General features: G+C 42.2%; 2 protein-coding genes across 2 annotated transcripts; one reads left to right on the plus strand and one right to left on the minus strand.

The window, feature by feature from the left end:
- Positions 1-866: 866 nt before the first annotated feature.
- Positions 867-9,119, plus strand: Clec5a (C-type lectin domain containing 5A). The gene is made up of 7 exons (XM_036180365.1): positions 867-924; positions 1,334-1,432; positions 2,195-2,269; positions 4,701-4,760; positions 5,332-5,477; positions 7,614-7,720; positions 9,005-9,119. Exons 2-7 carry the CDS (start codon positions 1,354-1,356, stop codon positions 9,117-9,119), a joined length of 582 nt encoding a protein of 193 aa, XP_036036258.1. The 5' UTR covers positions 867-924; positions 1,334-1,353.
- Positions 9,120-15,189: 6,070 nt separating this feature from the next.
- Positions 15,190-16,134, minus strand: LOC118579298 (olfactory receptor 9A4-like). The gene has a single exon (XM_036180465.1). The coding sequence runs from the start codon at positions 16,132-16,134 to the stop codon at positions 15,190-15,192; it is 945 nt and encodes a 314-aa protein (XP_036036358.1).
- Positions 16,135-17,451: the final 1,317 nt, after the last annotated feature.

The following is a 17,451-nucleotide window of genomic DNA, read 5'->3' on the forward strand; positions in this document are numbered from 1 at the left end:
CCAGATATCATTTTTCAGGTACAGTGCTCCAAATACCAAGTTTGTTTCAGAGCCACAGTAGTGAAAGAATAAATAGTTTCAGCCTTCATAGCTTCAGAGTGCAGAAAGTAAATAGATAATCATCCCACAATTGCTCCCAAGGAACAGGTACCAAGTATCATGGTTCTAGGAAAGGGATACCTAAACCCAAATGGGACATATGAGTGGAGGATAGGCAAAAGAAGTGATGTCTAAAGGATGCATCAGAATTAAATAGAGAAGTCTATTGTGTATCTGAGAGATAGAGAGAACAGGTAATACTATCAGTGCTACATGGTAATGTGGTCAATAATGGTGTGTCATGTGACCATGTGATGAGAAAATGAGACCAAAGACAAAAGGCATTTAAAAAAATCTCAGTTCAGTACTATTTCTGGCAAATAAGACTAGGGCAGATTTGGTGCCAATGAGAGGCACAGAACCACCACATGTGTCCCAGGTGCTAAGAGAATACCTAGAAGCACATGACTAAGCACTTAACACCCATGGAAAAAAAGATTATGCAAGAATTTTATATTGCATTAAGAAGCCAAGCCTCGTCCGAAGGGCAATAGAAAGTTAACAGATGAAGGGGGAGCCTGTGCTTAGGCCGGTGGTTTTCCACATCCTTCTAGAAATGTTTCCCTGACAGGAACCTTCCCCCTGCAGAGTTAGAGGTCCCCTTCCCCTTTTTGCCCTGCCTGCTCCTTTGCCAAGAGCACTGAACAGGAAGAAGTGTTTGCTTGAAGATGCTGCTAGCACAGTGAGATTGTGAACAAGGATGGTACCCACTGCCTGAGCAGGAGCATATGCTCAGGAGACAAGGAACTCTGCTCACCGCACAAGTATTGGCCTTTGAAAAAACTCCTATCTGTATGCCAGCCCAGACTTCCAGAGAGAGCTCAGGTAAGTCTGTCTGTTTGTCTGTCTGTCTGTCTGTCTGTCCTCCATTCATCTGTCACATAACACATGGGAGACTAAGGCATAAGTGAGATTATCATTGCCAAGACTAAGCTTGTAAACCAGGGTCATTTTAAGACTAAGCATTGTTTAATTATAGGAAATTTATGTATCAGACATGATTTATGAAACCACACATGAAGACGAGGTTCAGACCTAATGCTAAAGTATACATGAAGGAGAGACCACATGTCATGTTTTTTATCAGTGTTCTGGACATGTCTGGGTCTCCTCCATTCCCTAGAATGCCTGTCTTCGAGTCTTCCCTTGGGTACTCTTAGCAATGGACAAGGCTAAGGCATGGAGAAAGCAGCTTCATCCACAGATACTGATGATGCTGCTCTGGTCCTCACAGGTTCCTAAATCCCCATCATCATGAACTGGAACATGATCATCTCGGGGCTTGTTATAGTAGTGATCAAAGTTGTCGGAATGACCTTATTTCTGCTGTATTGTGAGTATATGTGCAAGCCTTCTCCCCAGTATCCTTATTTTATTCCTCTACTCAGAATGCCAGGTTGAGTATAAAGGTTCAGCTCCCAAGTTCTTCCACAGTGTCCTTCTACACTCTGTTAGACACAGGGGGCCAGGTTGTTTTAGTGGTCTTCAATGGAGATGCACAACTGACTATGTAAAAAAGGTAGAGCCCTTACATGAAGCTTTTGGATAATCTGAACTAGAATATTTAGTAAGTCTTTTTACTGTTGTTATAATTTAAAAAAAAAAAAAATACTGCTCCAGTTCAACCCAATAAGGCTGTGTGGAGAGCGAACTATAGGATCAAGATTTAACTGAGGGGTGTGTGTGTGTGTGTGTGTGTGTGTGTGTGTGTGTGTGTGTGTACAAATTCTTCCCAATAAATTGGTTAGTAAGAGAAGCTTCAAAACCAAAGATTTAGCTCAGAAGCCAGTGAGAAAAATGAAGGAGGAAGGAAACAGGGGTCAGTTGCTGGAGTTGGGTAAGAGGTATTTTCCTTGTGTCTCAATTTTAACTTGCAATGACTATCATGAGAGCAGAGAAGATACACAAGTAGATAAGTGAATACCAACGAAAATATATACAATATAAATGATAATAAAATGTATACTATCCTCTATGAGGCAGAGGCGCAGTACTTCCTGCTGTGGTCACAGTTCCCTGGCATCCCCTGTGGCTCACTGGCTGCCTCCATTTGCAGCCACACAGAGGTTGAGCCACTAGCTAATTTTCTTTGCAGTCCCACAGGTTTTTGACAAAAGTAATGATGGCTTCATCCCCACGGAGAGCTACGGAACCACTAATGTGCAGAATGGTAATCTCCCTAACCACCAAGCTGGCTTCTAACAGTCCCTAAGAAACTTGCAGGCAAAAGATCCGTGATGGTCCTTTTCTCTTTTGCAAGTGTAAAAGTGAACAGCAGACTCATTGACAGTGATTTTCTCCCCTACCAGTACTAGGGATCAACCCCAAGACCTTGCTCAGGAGAAGCAGTGAGCTACACCTCCAGCCTCTGAATGAAATATATGATCCTCAGTTCTCCTCCTGGAACTACTATAATGTGCTACTATAATGTGTTTCATAGATTCTTACAAGAATGGTTATAAAGAAACCAAATTCTAGACAGGAATGGTGATGTACACCTTTAATCCCAGCACTCAGGAGGCAGAGGCAGGCAGACCTCTGAGTTCTCGACCAGCCTGGTCTACAGAGTGAGTACCAAGACAGCCAGACCTACACAGAGAAACCCTGTCTTGAAAAACTAAAAGAAAGAAAAGACATTAAATTCTAGCATTAGGAGATGGTTCCATTGGTAAAGTATCTGCCCCCCAAGTATGCATACCTGAGCTTGGATCTCCAGCACACATTGAAAGCCAAGGTCTGGTGGATGGAGGCAGAGATGGGTGGATCCCTGGTGCTCATTGGCCAGTCAGCCTAGCTGAACTAATAAACTCTAGGTTCAGAAAGAGATCCTATCTTAATAAATGAGGTGGACAACGTTTGAAGAAGGCACCCAATGTCAACCTCTGGCCTCCTCGCACATGCACACACAAATGCATACACACTCATACACATGTACATGTACCCACACAAACATGAACATACAATACACACACACACACACACACAAGAATTCATGTTCCACAAAAGAGACTAGGCATCTTTTTGTGTGTCAAACATCATGCCAGAGCAACGACAGAAGAAGACTAACACAGGTAAGTAATCAAGCCTCATGGATGAAACAGAAAGCCCAGTTCCAGATGTTTCATCCACAGAGGACATGATGTTTCCAATCCCACCTCTCTTTTTTAATATTGATGTATTTCTATGCGTATGAATGTTTTTGCCTTTGTGTATGTAGGTACACCATGTGCATGCAGTGCCTATGGATACCAGAAAAAGAAACCATATCCCCTGGAACGGGAGTGACAGGTGGTGTGTGCCAACCTGTAGGTGCTGCCCCTCTGGCTTCAAGCCCACTCTTCTTGCAGCTTTCTGCAAGAACTCTCTCACTGCCTCTTAAGATATGGGTTACTACTGACATCTTTAGGACCAAATAAAGTCATTCTTAATTAACATAAAACAGCCTATTCTAATATTACCAAGTCTCTGAACTAGGGAATGCATTAAAAGGTGAATGTTTATATCTGTTTCATCAATATTATTTTAAGCAACAATTCATATCTGGGTAAATGATAGTTTCAACCACAACCAATAAATAACCAGGGCCCTGACGGGAGATTTCAGTAGCCTATGGAGCCATTGTAGCTATCTGCTCATTCAATGCTCCCTGGGAAAAATGATCCTCTTAGGAGCCCATCAATGCCCATATTTTATATTTTAAAAAGTAAACTTCTATGCTTAGAGGAATCTCTAAAAGGTTACCTACCTCCTTATCTGCTGTAACTCCCTGAATCCTGGATCTTGTTGTACTCAGTTACAATCCTTTGAGCTGAGGAAATCCTAGTGAGAAAAGCAGCTAAGAGCTGCCTGGGGTTGTAGCTTCTTATAGAGGGGTTGGACACCAGAAATGAAGGGGACAGCAAAAACTCTGTGTGGAGCTGGTGTGAAAGTACTTCAAAGAGTTCTCTGGGGATAACCATGTATAGTGATATTTTATTTGTATTGAAATGTGATTTTATTTGTATGTTAATAAAGTTGCCTTGGGGTCAGAGCAAGCCATAGCAGAAAGTATATAAGGAGTAAGAGCCTCCCTGGGATACCAGTCCCCCCAGAGCCCCCTCTTATTCTTCTATTTGTTTTGTTTTGGTCTCCTAAGCATTTCACATCTACTACCATAATAGGAAGAAGTGGAGTATAAAGTAGGACTTGAGTGCCATGCATAATAAATAGATCATGGCAACAGTTAGATGGAAGTGTCAAAGAAAGACATTTCTGATGATTCTAGTTCACCAAATAGATCATGGCAATAGTTAGATGGAAGCGTCAAAGAAAGACATTTCTGATGATTCTAGTTCACCATGACCAAGTCCCTTGTCATCTCCATAGCATCTCTTGCAGGCCCTTCTTCCCTCCTTCCTTCCTTTCCACACCCTCCCCTCCCTCCTCTTCAGCCTTCCCCAAACACTGAGCACTCCCTCAAGGAAGATGGTTTTCCTTTCTACCTCTGAATAATCTAGAACATGAGGGATGCTTAGAAACAAAGAGTCAGAGCTCAACAGCCCACATACTAATGACTGTTGTGTTCATTGGATAGTAACCACCAGGCTTTCTTTTCATTCCAGTCTCACAAATCTTTGGGGAAAATAATGAAAGTGCCATGCCTACAAGGAGCTATGAGACAGGTACAGTGCATGGTCCTTGCTTTCCCCCACCGCCTCAGTACTCACAAGCTGGATTCTTTTTGTTGTTTGGGTTTTGGTTTTGTTGGTGATGGTGCTTTGTTTTTTTGTTTTTTGATTTTGTTTTTTTTTATTTTTTTTTTATTTCTTTGGTTTTTGGTTTTATTTTTCAAGACAGGATTTTTCTGTATAGCCCTTGATGTCCTGGAACTCAGTGTTGGCTCACACTGATAGGATTTGCTGAAGGAGGCAGAGGCAGAAGGATCTCATGTTCGAGGCCAGCCTGGCTTACACAAGCTGGATGCTTAAGGACTTTTCCCATTGCCCACTTCCTTGTGGGGCTTTGGCTCAAAAGGACCATGAAGAGCTTCATATTCATTCCCTTTATATTAGGGGCAGGAAAACAGACTAGTGATGGAATTTCTACTTGAATAGGGAAGAACTTATATCAGTAGTCACAAAGAAACGCATGTCCCATCATTTTATGAGTCTGTTCCAAAGTCCCCACTCCAAAACACTAATTGCATATATTCATTCTGTCTCTGTCTCTGCTCCTTCCCTCCCCACCCCCTAGTCACGCCAATCTGTCCCAAAGACTGGGATTTTCATCAAGGGAGATGCTTCTTCTTCTCCACTTCTGAATCATCTTGGGAAAACAGCAGGGATGACTGTGCATCAAAAGGATCAACACTGGCAATTGCCAACACACCAGAGACACTGGTAAAAGCATTGGGATGGTATGATAAGATAGTCTGCCCTACGGCAGTAGCTGAAGTTGGTGGAGTCTATGGGAAAATGTGGTGACTGGGGTAGGATAATGGTGAGTAGAGACCTGCCTAGCTGGGGAGTTCACAGTCCTTGTTCTAAACCTGAGATTGGGAGGTTCTTCATTTTCATCCAAACTAGAAATCCAGATTCTGTTGTCTTCCCCCCAAAACTACAGCATCAGGCTTGTATCTTAAAGACAGACCAGGACATTTCAAGTGCAAGGATTGACCAAAGACCTAATGCATGTAGAGGTAGCTTAAGGACTAGGAAGATCGCTCAGTGGGTAAAGTTACTTGCTGCAAAGCATGATGACCTGAGTTCAATCCCTGGGACCCACATGGCCCAGAAGTTGCCCTCTAAGTCCAAAAGTGCCACATTTATGCTCATACACATACATACACATAAGCTCACAAAACACACAGACACAAAAATGAGTAGATGAATGAATGTTAAATATAATAATTTAAATTACTGAAATATTGCAGAATACTTTGTGAGATGTTAATGTATACAGTGAAGGAGGAAGATATGAATTACTTAAGATATTAATGTATCATCTCAGTGCGCATAAGAAAAAAGGTATGTTAATATGATTAGTAATGTTAAAAACAGAGAATCAGATAACAGAGTTTGCACTTTATCTTTGTGATAATGAGAGTAGACCGATACTATGTAACAGCTTTGTTTACTGTATCCCTTTACAGTATGACTGCCATGAGACATATTATTATGCATGTTTTATGCATTTGCAATGAGGAAATTAGAGCAAAGAAAAGTAATGTTGTGTGTGTGTGTGTGTGTGTGTGTGTGTGTGTGTGTGTGTGTGTATTTATGTGGGCACACATGTGCCACAACAGGCATGTAATAGTCAGAGAACAACCTCTCCTTCCACCTTGTTTGAGACCAGATGGCTTGCAATTCACCACAGCAGAGTAGGTTAGCTGCACCCCTCCCCGAGTCTTCGGGGACTCTTCCTGTTTCTGCCTCTCCTCTTGCCATAGGAGCGCTGGGAATCCAGATAATCACTACAACATCAGGCTTTCCCATGGATTCTGGGGATCTGGCCTCAAATAGCCACACTTACACAGCAAATGCTTCACAAACTGACACATCTCCTTAGTCAAAATAAAAGTTATTTGACTAAGATCATATACTTAAACAAGAAAACATTAAATTCATCAATTTTACATTATACTTATTTTATTTATAGTTGCCTCTCCTTCAAATCTTAGCATTGGTTGGATACTGGGCACTATGCTATACAATAGTCATGTTTTCCTCCCCCATCCTTTCCTCCCAAAAATCATCCTGTGATGGGGCAGAATTTTCTAGAGATCCATCCCTGAATCAATCACCAAGGTCAGAGATCAGGATCTCACAAATTCTCTGGGGTAAAGCACCCAAATGGAAAAGCAAGATGTTTTCAGGTGGATAATCAGAAGCAAAGGAAAGGCAGTGGATGGGGGGAGAAAACGGGGTAAAGAGAGAGGAGAATGAGAAGAACGTGATCCCTCCATTTCCTCTATTCACCATTTAAGTTTTGGTGCGTCCAGTTTTCACCACATTACTCTCCCCAGCTTCCACTGCAGTGACCACAGGAAAGGATCACAGCATCGATGCTCTGCCAATAACTCTGAACATAGTTTTCCACTGGATTAAACTTAATTGGGAACGTGATATTTTCCTGGAATGATGAAATTCCTACAAACAGAGGCCTGTCAGATATAAAATGGGTGTATGAAATGACCCGGTTTTGACTGTGGCATCCTTCTTCCCCATTCCTTCTGGGTTGGCCCAGAAGGGCAATACTGACATCACCAGGGCATTTATCAGTAATGTAAATTCTTCATCATTTACATTAGATCTTCTGCATCAGAGGCCAAGCAGTCTGTGTTTGGTCCAGCTATCCAGGTGATCTTACTTCTGACCAAGTTTCAGAACTTCTCTAGGATTATGGCAAGTGCCAGTGACACCCACTGTCTAATTCCCCAGGGGGCCTTCCTAGTTCCCAAAACCAGGCCAACCGTGGACCACCAGCTCAGCACAGCAGAACTCACTGATGAACTCCTTCTTTTTTTTAACTTCTAGAAGTATCTTCAGGGCATAGCTGCTGCGGAGAAGTACTTTGTTGGTTTGAGACGTCAGTCTGGAGAAAGAAAGTGGCGCTGGATCAACAACTCTGCCTTCAATGGCAAGTATGTGAACACCCTGCCTTTCCCTAGGGATTTTTGCATGAGAAGACTAAACCTGAGAGCCATGCTGAGACAGCTCAAAGGCTTAGACTGGACTCTGTTCTGCTTTTCTAGTTGCTTCCAAACCATGTCTTGCCTATTTAACCTTTTTATTATATAAACTATCAACCACTTTACATAATATAAAAATAGAAGAGAGAATATTATTCATATAATAAATTATCTTCTTCAACCCTACACCCACACATAGATGCTGCTATACCTCATATGATATTTCATAGGTCATTAAACTACATGTCTTATCATTTCCCCAGATGTAGCTGCTTTATTTAAAAGAAGTTTATTCTATACCTATATCCTATCTATACCTTAAAGCTGAACTGTAACTCTCAAGAGCTATCCTCAGGGCATCATTCCATGTAGTCAACCTCTGAAGGAAGCTGTGATGTGATGTGTCCAGTTTTCATATGTAGATACTGAGTAAGACAAGGAGCCAGCCAGGTCCCCAGCCTGCAACTGGATATCTTTACAGAGGGGAGAAAATTAATACATACTCACTGTCTCTTAAACATCAGGCACTATGCTGTGCTAAGCATATGTATGGATTATTTCTCTGTATTCACTAGGATGGCATAGAGAAAGCTTTTATTACTCCCAAGTAGTTGAATTGGGTGTGAGAAAGGTTTGAAATGTGTTGAATTTCACATAGCAACAGGATAGAGCTACAGTTTGATTCCACAGTCCCTTGAGCCCAAATCTTGTGCACCTTTTTCATGAAATGAGACTCTACAGTCAGACCAACAGGATCTGAATGGCAGAAAGGAAGTAGGAGAAGACCAACAGCTTGCCTCCTCCAAGTTGTCCAAGATCCAGCTTGCATCCAGTAACGGATGCAAAATCTCTTTCCACCTTCCTTGGGCCTACCTTCCTGTTATAAACATGCAAGCAATACTGCAATATGATTGGCTGGGGGTGGGGGTGACAGTGCCCTCAAAGATTGGAAGTATTTCCAACTGTATATGAACAAGTTAGACCTGGATTCTTGGAATCTGTGAGTGTTCACAGAGTGTTGAGAGGAAGCAGTGGGAATAGGGCTGTACTAGAGGAGATGCACTGAGAAGAAATGGTCTACATTGGGAAGAAAGGCCCAGTGCCGAGGAAGAGTGTGTGTAGTTGCATGAGGCTGCATCTCTTCCATGCACAGCTCCCATGCAACCCTCATCTCACAAACAGCCCAAGACAAAACTGAGCCAAGGAGCCTTAACCATGCTTTCTCTCTTCATTTAGTGTCACGAATGAGAATCAGAACTTCCACTGTGTCACTATAGGCCTGACAAAGACATTTGATGCTGCATCATGTGACATCAGCTATCGCTGGATCTGTGAGAAGACTCCCAAATGATCGTGGATCTCTACAAGAAGAGCAAATATATATCCACAGAGCCAACAAAAGAAAGTAGTTGCAAATGAAACTAGTTCAGAAAATACAGAACATCACAGACTGCCCATCTTCCACAGGTTGCTGTGCAGCTTCCCAGTAAATCCTCAGGGTCAATATGTTATTCCCTTTTACAAACATCTTCACACAACAGGAAAATTCCTGTCTTGCTACAGGCATTCCCCAAGACCACACTTCCTGTGAGAGGGGACTGGATTCTAGTCCTCTCCAGTAGACAGGGCCAGTTTTCTGGAGATGAAATGGTTATGGAAATGAAATCTGTTCTTGTAGAGTTGAGCATTTTGACTGATCAATGGGCTTTTGCCTGAAGACAGGATCTATTTCATCCTTAGAGTACATGCCCATACTATTGAGAAGAAACTGCCCATGGAATAGAGATGAGCACTATTAGAAGGAGGCATGGGAGGAAGATAAACTCAGCTTCATGACCTCCCCTCTTCCCAAAAGGCTTCCATTCCCATATTCCTCCCTAGAAGCTAAGGAAAAAGAGGCCTTCCCCAGTCCGAATTGAGAGCAAGGCTCTTGGGAGGACCCCTACAGCTCAACATGGAGCTGAGAGAACATTGTGGGAATGTGGAAAGGTTTGTATAGGACAGAGAAAAGAGGAGGGGATGGGAAGGGAGAGGAAGACAAGAGAAGGAGGAAGGAAGAGAGAAACAAGGAGGAGAGAAGAGGAGAGCAGAAAGAAGGGGAGAGGAGGAAAGAAAAGGGGGTGGTGGGTAGGAGAGACAGGGAGAGGATGGCGACTGAGTAAGCACTCAAGCTAAAATTATTCCTGGTTTGGCATAAAATTCTATTGTGGCATATATAACTCCTTTTCATTAGAGAAGAGAGGGCAAAATGGGGACAAATGGAAATCATAAGAGATGAAGCAGGGGGTTGATCACAATGAAAGAGAGGAGAGAATGAATGAAATAAAGTCTCGGGCTTCTTAACTATTCTCTGTGTTCACAAGAAGATGGCAGCTGCACATGCACCTAGAGTCATCCTAGAAAAGCGATGCATTTATTGAGTGATAAGTAGCCTACAGAAAGCTAAAGGAATTGAAGTCACCCAACAATTAACTCAGCATTCACATCTAACCGTGATAAGTACGTGTGCCACTAGACAGAATAAATCATAAATTCTGTTATTACAATACTGTTATCTTTCTAATTTCTAGGTTTCAATGTTGCTAGTGTGTTGGTAGGTTAATAATTTTAATGAGATAGTGCACTAGCTACTAAAATCTGCTTAAAGAAGGCCATAAGAAGTAATGTGATGGATACTGGAATTATGTTTGTACCCTGAGGATGTACCCTGAGAATCTACAAGTTCTCTGATGGTCTTAACACAAAGGTGGGGGCCGGGGGGGGAGGGGGCTAAGTCTATGGTGGAGAGAAGAAGCAACTGGAGGTTAGCCCCACAACTCAGACAACAGAAAGGAAATCTTGATCCTTTTTGAGAAAAGAGAACTTCCATTGCCACACTTCCTGTCTTATGACAGGTGGTTGCAGACTATTGAGGTCAGGAAATGAGGACATCTAGTGATTTCTGTGGTTGAAGTCTGAATTTCCCGCAAGACAAGAAGTTACTCCTGCACAGGTTCTTAAGGAAGCTTGGGCAGGCAGAGGCTGTTGTGAGAAAGAGAATATTCAGGGACTCTGTGGATGTTGCTTCCATTACGGGGGAAGGGACTCATGAAGGGTAGATAAATATGACCTTTTTTAGGGAGCAGTGATATGGGTTTTTTTAATGGGTTTAGTAAGCCATTTGGATTGGCAAGTTTTGACTTTGCTTCTAATATACTTTCCCTTACACACTTTTTAATATCTGATGCAGTATGTATATGCTTTTTATAGCTTTATTGGGAGGTAAGTAACATCAGACATTTGACCCATTTGAAATGTACAGTTCAATAGGTTTGGTACATTCACAGTAGTTTGCACCATCACCTCAACAAGAAATCCTGTACATACTAGCTATCACCACATCATCTTGTTATTACTCTCAGCCCTTTGAAACCACTTACATACTTCCTGTCTCTATAAAGTCCCTTCTTCTGGGTTTCATATGAATAGAATCATACAATGTATGGCCTTTTCTTACTGGCTTCCTCCACTTAGAATAAGATTTTCAATACTCACCCATGTATTTCAGCATGTAACAGCACTCTAGTCTGGAGCTGGAGTGTCCTCCATATGTCTGTGTCAAAGGCTCATTCCCTAGGATTGTGATACTGGGAGGTGGTAGAACCTTTAAAAGGTTTGGGAACCTTTAAGACCCCTGGAATGTAGCCATGTCCCTGAGAGTGTGCCCTCTATATGGCATATACAATCCTCAGGCCTTTCATCTTCCTCCCTTTTGCTCCCAAGCCAGGAGTGGTTTTCCTCCATTGCATGCTTCTAACATGATGTGTGACCTCTCCACAGGACCAATAGCAATGAGACCAATTGATTGCGGACTGAAATCTCCAAAGCCTTTTGATAAATTATTTATCTCAGGTGTTTGTTACAGTGGTGCAAAGCTTGCTATCCCAACATGTATTTCATTCTATGGATGAAAATTTTGATTCCTTCATCAACTGAATGATAGTTAAACTTTTCCATCTGTCAACTGTTATAACTATTACAAACATTCAGTGTGATTGCTAGTTCATGTAGTTATATGATACATCATTTAAAGAATTTCCATTTGTTTCAAAAGCCACTGAACCTTTCCCATCAGTGATATATATATAGACTCCAATACTTCCACCTCCTTTCACATATATGCTATTGTCCATCAACCTTGCATTATGTGAATGACTTTCCAGAGTGACTTTGATTTGTGTCTGATTGCCATTCTCCATTATCTCACGAAGAATTAAAACATCTTTCATGTACATATCACACTTAATTAAAGACTTTAGGAAAGGATATGGTCTTATCAACACACATCTTATTCTCTTATTATTGAACACTCAGCTTTTATGTTCAGATCCAGAAATACCTCCGTGATTCTGTTTTTATACCATTCTAAACCTAGGGCTTTCTACGTACGATTCCGCCAATAAGCTACAACTTCCTTGTATTTTTTTAGTAAATTTTATATAAAAACTTGAATACAAATAAAAGCATCACATACCAGAATTAATGAGACATCGAATTTATACATTTTAATTCATTTATATATGTTTCGAACTGGCATTTGAAATGAAAGCTGCGGGGCTTTGCATTAAATTTTACTCTTTCAGTAGTGAATGTATTTTAAGCACTTATCCAGCACTCAAGCCAAAAAAAAAAAAAAAAAAAAAAAAAAAGAACAGAATTAGAACTTTATAATTAGAAAAACAAATAGTTTCACATCCTCTTCCATAACTCCTTTGTTTTAAGCCAGGCTCTCGCTACACAGTTCATGCCAGCCTAGAAATGACCATGTTAGCCAGCATCGATTCAGCCCTCTTCCATCTGCCTCCCGAGCACTAGCATTACAAGTATGCATCCAAAACAGCTCCAAAATATCATGATTTAACATCATAACTACTTAATCAAATCTCTCCTTATTTGGACAAATATGTGTGTGATGAAGATCTCAGACTTGCAGAGTATTTTAAGGACAGGAGTGTGTCTTAGTGCATCCTTTAGGACAAATAAGGGAAATAATTTTATTTTTGTATAGCAAATTAGTATATGTTTGCAGAAATGAAAATATTTAAAGGTTCACAGTGCCACGTCTTCCCTTCTGCTTCATGCTCACTTCATTGACATAATTTCAGAACAACTAGCTATCACTTCCTTATGATGCCATCCACAGCAACTGTGAATATCCAGCCACTTATATTCATTACATTCCAGTTCTCTCACTAAAGAATGCGTAGCTAAGCCGGGCACGCCCTAATCCCAGCACCTGGGAGGCAGAGGCAGGCGGATCTCTGTGAGTTTGAGGCCAGCCTGGTCTACAGAATGAGTTCCAGGAAAGGCACAAAGCTACACAGAGAAACCCTGTCTCGGAAAATCAAAAAAAAAAATAAAAAAAAAAAAATACACAGCTTATAACTTTTCTAATCATTGTTCTGGCAGCTTCATAAGATTCCACTGGGTGGAACAAAAACTGTTCAACTAGCTTGCTAAGATTACTCCACACAGCATCCATTTGCAGTTTTTAAAAATGCTGCACTGGATTATTTTACAAAGTAGCCATGACCCCCCCCCCAAAAAAAAAATGGAAAGAATGATTAGGAAGAGGGTAGAGCTGACAGGAAAGGGGAGTTGGGCAAAGCTGGAAACGGAGTGGGAGCAGCTCTGTCTGGAGAAAGGTGGACAACCACGTGGGACACTTGGTTGCTCTGTTTGTTAGTTCAGAGTGAGGGGAACATAGGAACCTGGGAGTACACTGTAGAACTGGAACACTCAAAAGAGGAACACGGAGATGGCTGGGGAGGGCAGCGGGAAAGGATGAACAAACAAAGCAGAACAAAAGCAAAGGAGGCTTTAGAGACCTGGAAAAGGTTGAAGACTGAGACTCCCAGAGAGGAACAGAGGCCTCTTCTTCTGCTCCATGCACTACACTCCTCGGTCCAGGGCCGTGGAAAGCCCAGCTCTCTTCTCATTCTAGATCCTGGAACACAGCTCCATCACCTGCCCCCTTGGTGGCAGTAGTAGGATCTGGGTGACATGTAAAAGAACACCTCTTCCTCTAACACCTCAGGGAAGTTTACCAATCAGAGAGGTGATTGCTAGGTCTCAGGTAGTCCGTAGGCCTGGGAATGAGCTCAACCTGGACTACAGGAGGATTTCTGGTGGTTAGATAAAAGCCAGCCTTCCTCAGGGACTTGTGAAACCGATTCGATTCCCAAATGCCTGAAAGTAGACATTTCCCTTTAACTCCGGCAGAAGGGACATATGGCTACCTGTGGTTGCATATAGAGCCCACGCTGGCCTCTAGGCTCCCTCAGTCTCTATTCACAAGTACTTGTACATTTCAAAGTCCACGCTGGTCTCCTGGCCCTTCCCTCCCCCGAGCAACTCGGCCTCCTCATAATCCATGTGGTTTGTTCAGCCCAAACCTTCTCTACCTCAGGCTGCCCTCTTGCTCTCTTGCTGGCCTCTCTGTTCTCCCTCTTGCTATACTCTAGGCTCTGTCTCTTGCCATCTCCACCATGCTCTCCTTGCTTCACTGGCCCTGGCCATGTCTAGTCTGTTTTCTTTTCTCTCTGCTCTGACTCCTCAAGATTCCTCTGGATATTTTCTCTCTCTTATTCATAATAATAAAAAAAAACTTCCCCCTAATAACGAAGCAGTCATGTCAATTGTTTCTTATGTTTCTTTACTGTGCTCCCCTTGCATACAGTGATGACGGTTTTTAAAACGTCCCATCAAAAACAAGGCAGATACACAGATGAACTCTCAGGGACTGTGGCAGTATGTATAAGACCTATACAAGTTCAAGCTGGGGGAAATAAAACCCCAGCACAAAGTAGGGGAAGTGAGCACAAACTCCCACTTCTACCCTAAAAGCTATTTGCAATGGATGGTTTCTGGGGGAGGGAAAATTGATTTTCTTCAATGGAGTAGCACTTGGTATATCAACCACACTCCACAGCAGGTCCCATGCTTAGGAGTAGATGATCAACACAAATATGACTCAGTGGGTTTTTTTTTTTAAAGAAAGCTTTATTTAATATAATTCCATAGACGTGAAATTTAGAAATGTAGATCATTCCAATACGACTGCATACTGAAGCAGTTTTAGGTTATTGAAAATTACTATGTAAGGCATGATAATGGGATCTATCGACTCTGGTTTTTAATGGATTTTTAATTTGTAGATTTTTGTTTTGTTTTGTTTAAGAGAGAAAAAGAATATGTAGTTGGAAGGGTAGGAAAGGAAGAGGATCTGGGAAGAAAAGAATATGATAAAAATGTAGCCACAACTTAAAGTCTCTGTACACAGATTATTTGATACTGATTGTGGTGCAGGTCAGAGATGTTATTGTCAGATTATTCTAGCAGTCTTGGTATGTGTTTGGCCATGCAAGTGCCTCAGGGCAAGGCTAGCTCTTGAATAACTTGTAGAAGCGGTTCACTCCATCCCGAAGGGCTTCTATGACTTTGTCATTGCGGAGTGTGAAAATGAAAGGGTTGAGGAAAGGAGTTACGATGGAAATCATCAAGGAAACTACCCTATTGTAATCAGCTGCCTGCGTTTGCTTGGGTTTCACATAGAGGAACAAGCAGCAGCCATAGCCAATCACGACAAAGGTGAAGTGGGAGGCACAGGTGGAGAAGGCTTTCCTCTGGCCAGAGGCTGAGGGGATCCTGAGGATGGTGGAGATGATATAGGTGTAGGAGACAATTGTAGGGATCAAAGAACCAAAAAGAACAAAAACAGCCATTAAAAAGAGGATAAACTCTATGAAAATAGTATTATCGCAAGATAACTTGAGCAACTGCCCCCGGTCACAGAAGAAATTGTCCACCACATTTGATTTGCAGTAGGTAAGGTGAAATGTGGCATACACTGGCCAAATTTGATATAGGAACCCAAATACCCATGACACAATTACCACAGAGTTGCAGGTTTGACTGCTCATGATGACGTTGTACCTCAAAGGGTTGCAGACAGCCACATAACGATCCACAGCCATCACTCCAAGCAACGAAAATTCTGTGGTCCCCAGGGCAAGTTGCAAAAAGAGCTGTACAACACATCCAGCCAGTGACACTGCCTGCATCCCAGGAAGCAGCAGTCCCCAAAGCATCACGGGAACAATATCAGTTGTGAGCAGGATCTCCAGGATGGAGAGGTGAACAAGGAAGAAATACATGGGGGACTGCAGCCGTTTATCAACACAGACGATCACAATGATGACTGTGTTCCCCACTAATGACACTAAGTAGAAGAAGCAGAAGGTAGCGAAAAGTATGTGGCGGAGCCTTTCAGAGCCCGGGAAACCAACAAGATAAAACTCAGTGGCACTAGTGTAATTCCCCAACATTTAATTAGTTCTTAGTCCTTGTTCTTTGTGAAATCTAGAGAGCAACAGAGAGAGTGAGGACAACACTTCTCACCTCAGAAGAATTGAAGACGTTACCAGATTCAAGAAACATTTCCCTTGCATTCCTTAACTCCACAACGTGGCTATTGTTTCTATCCAAAGTTGTTGTTAAATGTTTAAGGGATAACATATGCATGAATTCATATATGTGGACACATGTGAATATGTAATAGAAGTGTGCATGTTCAGATGGATGAGTGCTAATCATGAATACCACACCATGTACACCATAAACAGGTGTACTTACCAGGCATAACGTGTACCTTTATCTCTCAATGCACTAGAAATTCTGCTCCATTGTGCTGTGATCAGCTATCATGCTACTTGCCTGACCACAGTCTGCTAATTTACACTACCTCTTCTCTGACAAAAATGTCCCCGTCCTACAAATGCCTCCTGGATTTCAGGGATTCTAAGTACTCCTGGCCAATCCCACAGAGATGGGGCTCCGTGTACCCTTTACATCCTCCAAACACAGGCTCCAGCTGCATTCTGTTCACTTGACAGTTTTCGCCTTTCCTTGTGGATCAGTTAAGTGTGGTTGGGAAGCAGAATCTACCCAGGATACTGTCGGAAGACATAGCCTCTTCAGGAGTAAAGAACTGCATCTTCCCCTGACTCTGGGGCTTGCTTCCCAGAATAGCTTGCCCTCTTCCACATTTAAGGGGTGGGGTAGGATGAAAGGTGTGCTCACCTCTTACCTCAGTGAATGTGCTTCCTGCAAACAAGCAAGGAAGAGTCCAGAAGGAGTGTCGGAGCTCAAACTTTAATCTTCAATTTCCATCTGTCCGGCAAAGTGTCCACCTGGGACCAGAAGGCAAGAAAAAGACTATGCAGTGAGGACAGGATCTTCTAATCCCTTGAGTCTCAAGCTCTGCTTTCTTTGGGAGACAGGACCTCAAATGACCACTGTGCTCTGCTGTGGATGATTGATTAATAATAAAGTGCTGATTGGCCAGTAGCCAGGCAGGAAGTATAGGCAGGACAAGGAGACAGGAGAATTCTGGGAAGTAGAAGGCTGAGGCAGAAGGAAACACTGCCAGTCACCTCATTGAGAAACATGATGTAAGATACCAGTAAGCCACAAGCCACGTGGCAAGGTGTAGATTTATAGAAATTGGTTAATTTAAGATATAAGAACTAGATAGCAAGAAGCCTGTCATGGCCATATAGTTTATAAGTAATATAAGCTTCTGAGTGATTATTTTATAAGTGGGCTGCAGGACTGCAGGGGCTTAGTGGGACCTGGAGAGAAAC

The sequence above is a fragment of the Onychomys torridus genome, chromosome 3 (assembly GCF_903995425.1).
Source record: "Onychomys torridus chromosome 3, mOncTor1.1, whole genome shotgun sequence".
NCBI classification, from domain to species: domain Eukaryota; kingdom Metazoa; phylum Chordata; class Mammalia; order Rodentia; family Cricetidae; genus Onychomys; species Onychomys torridus.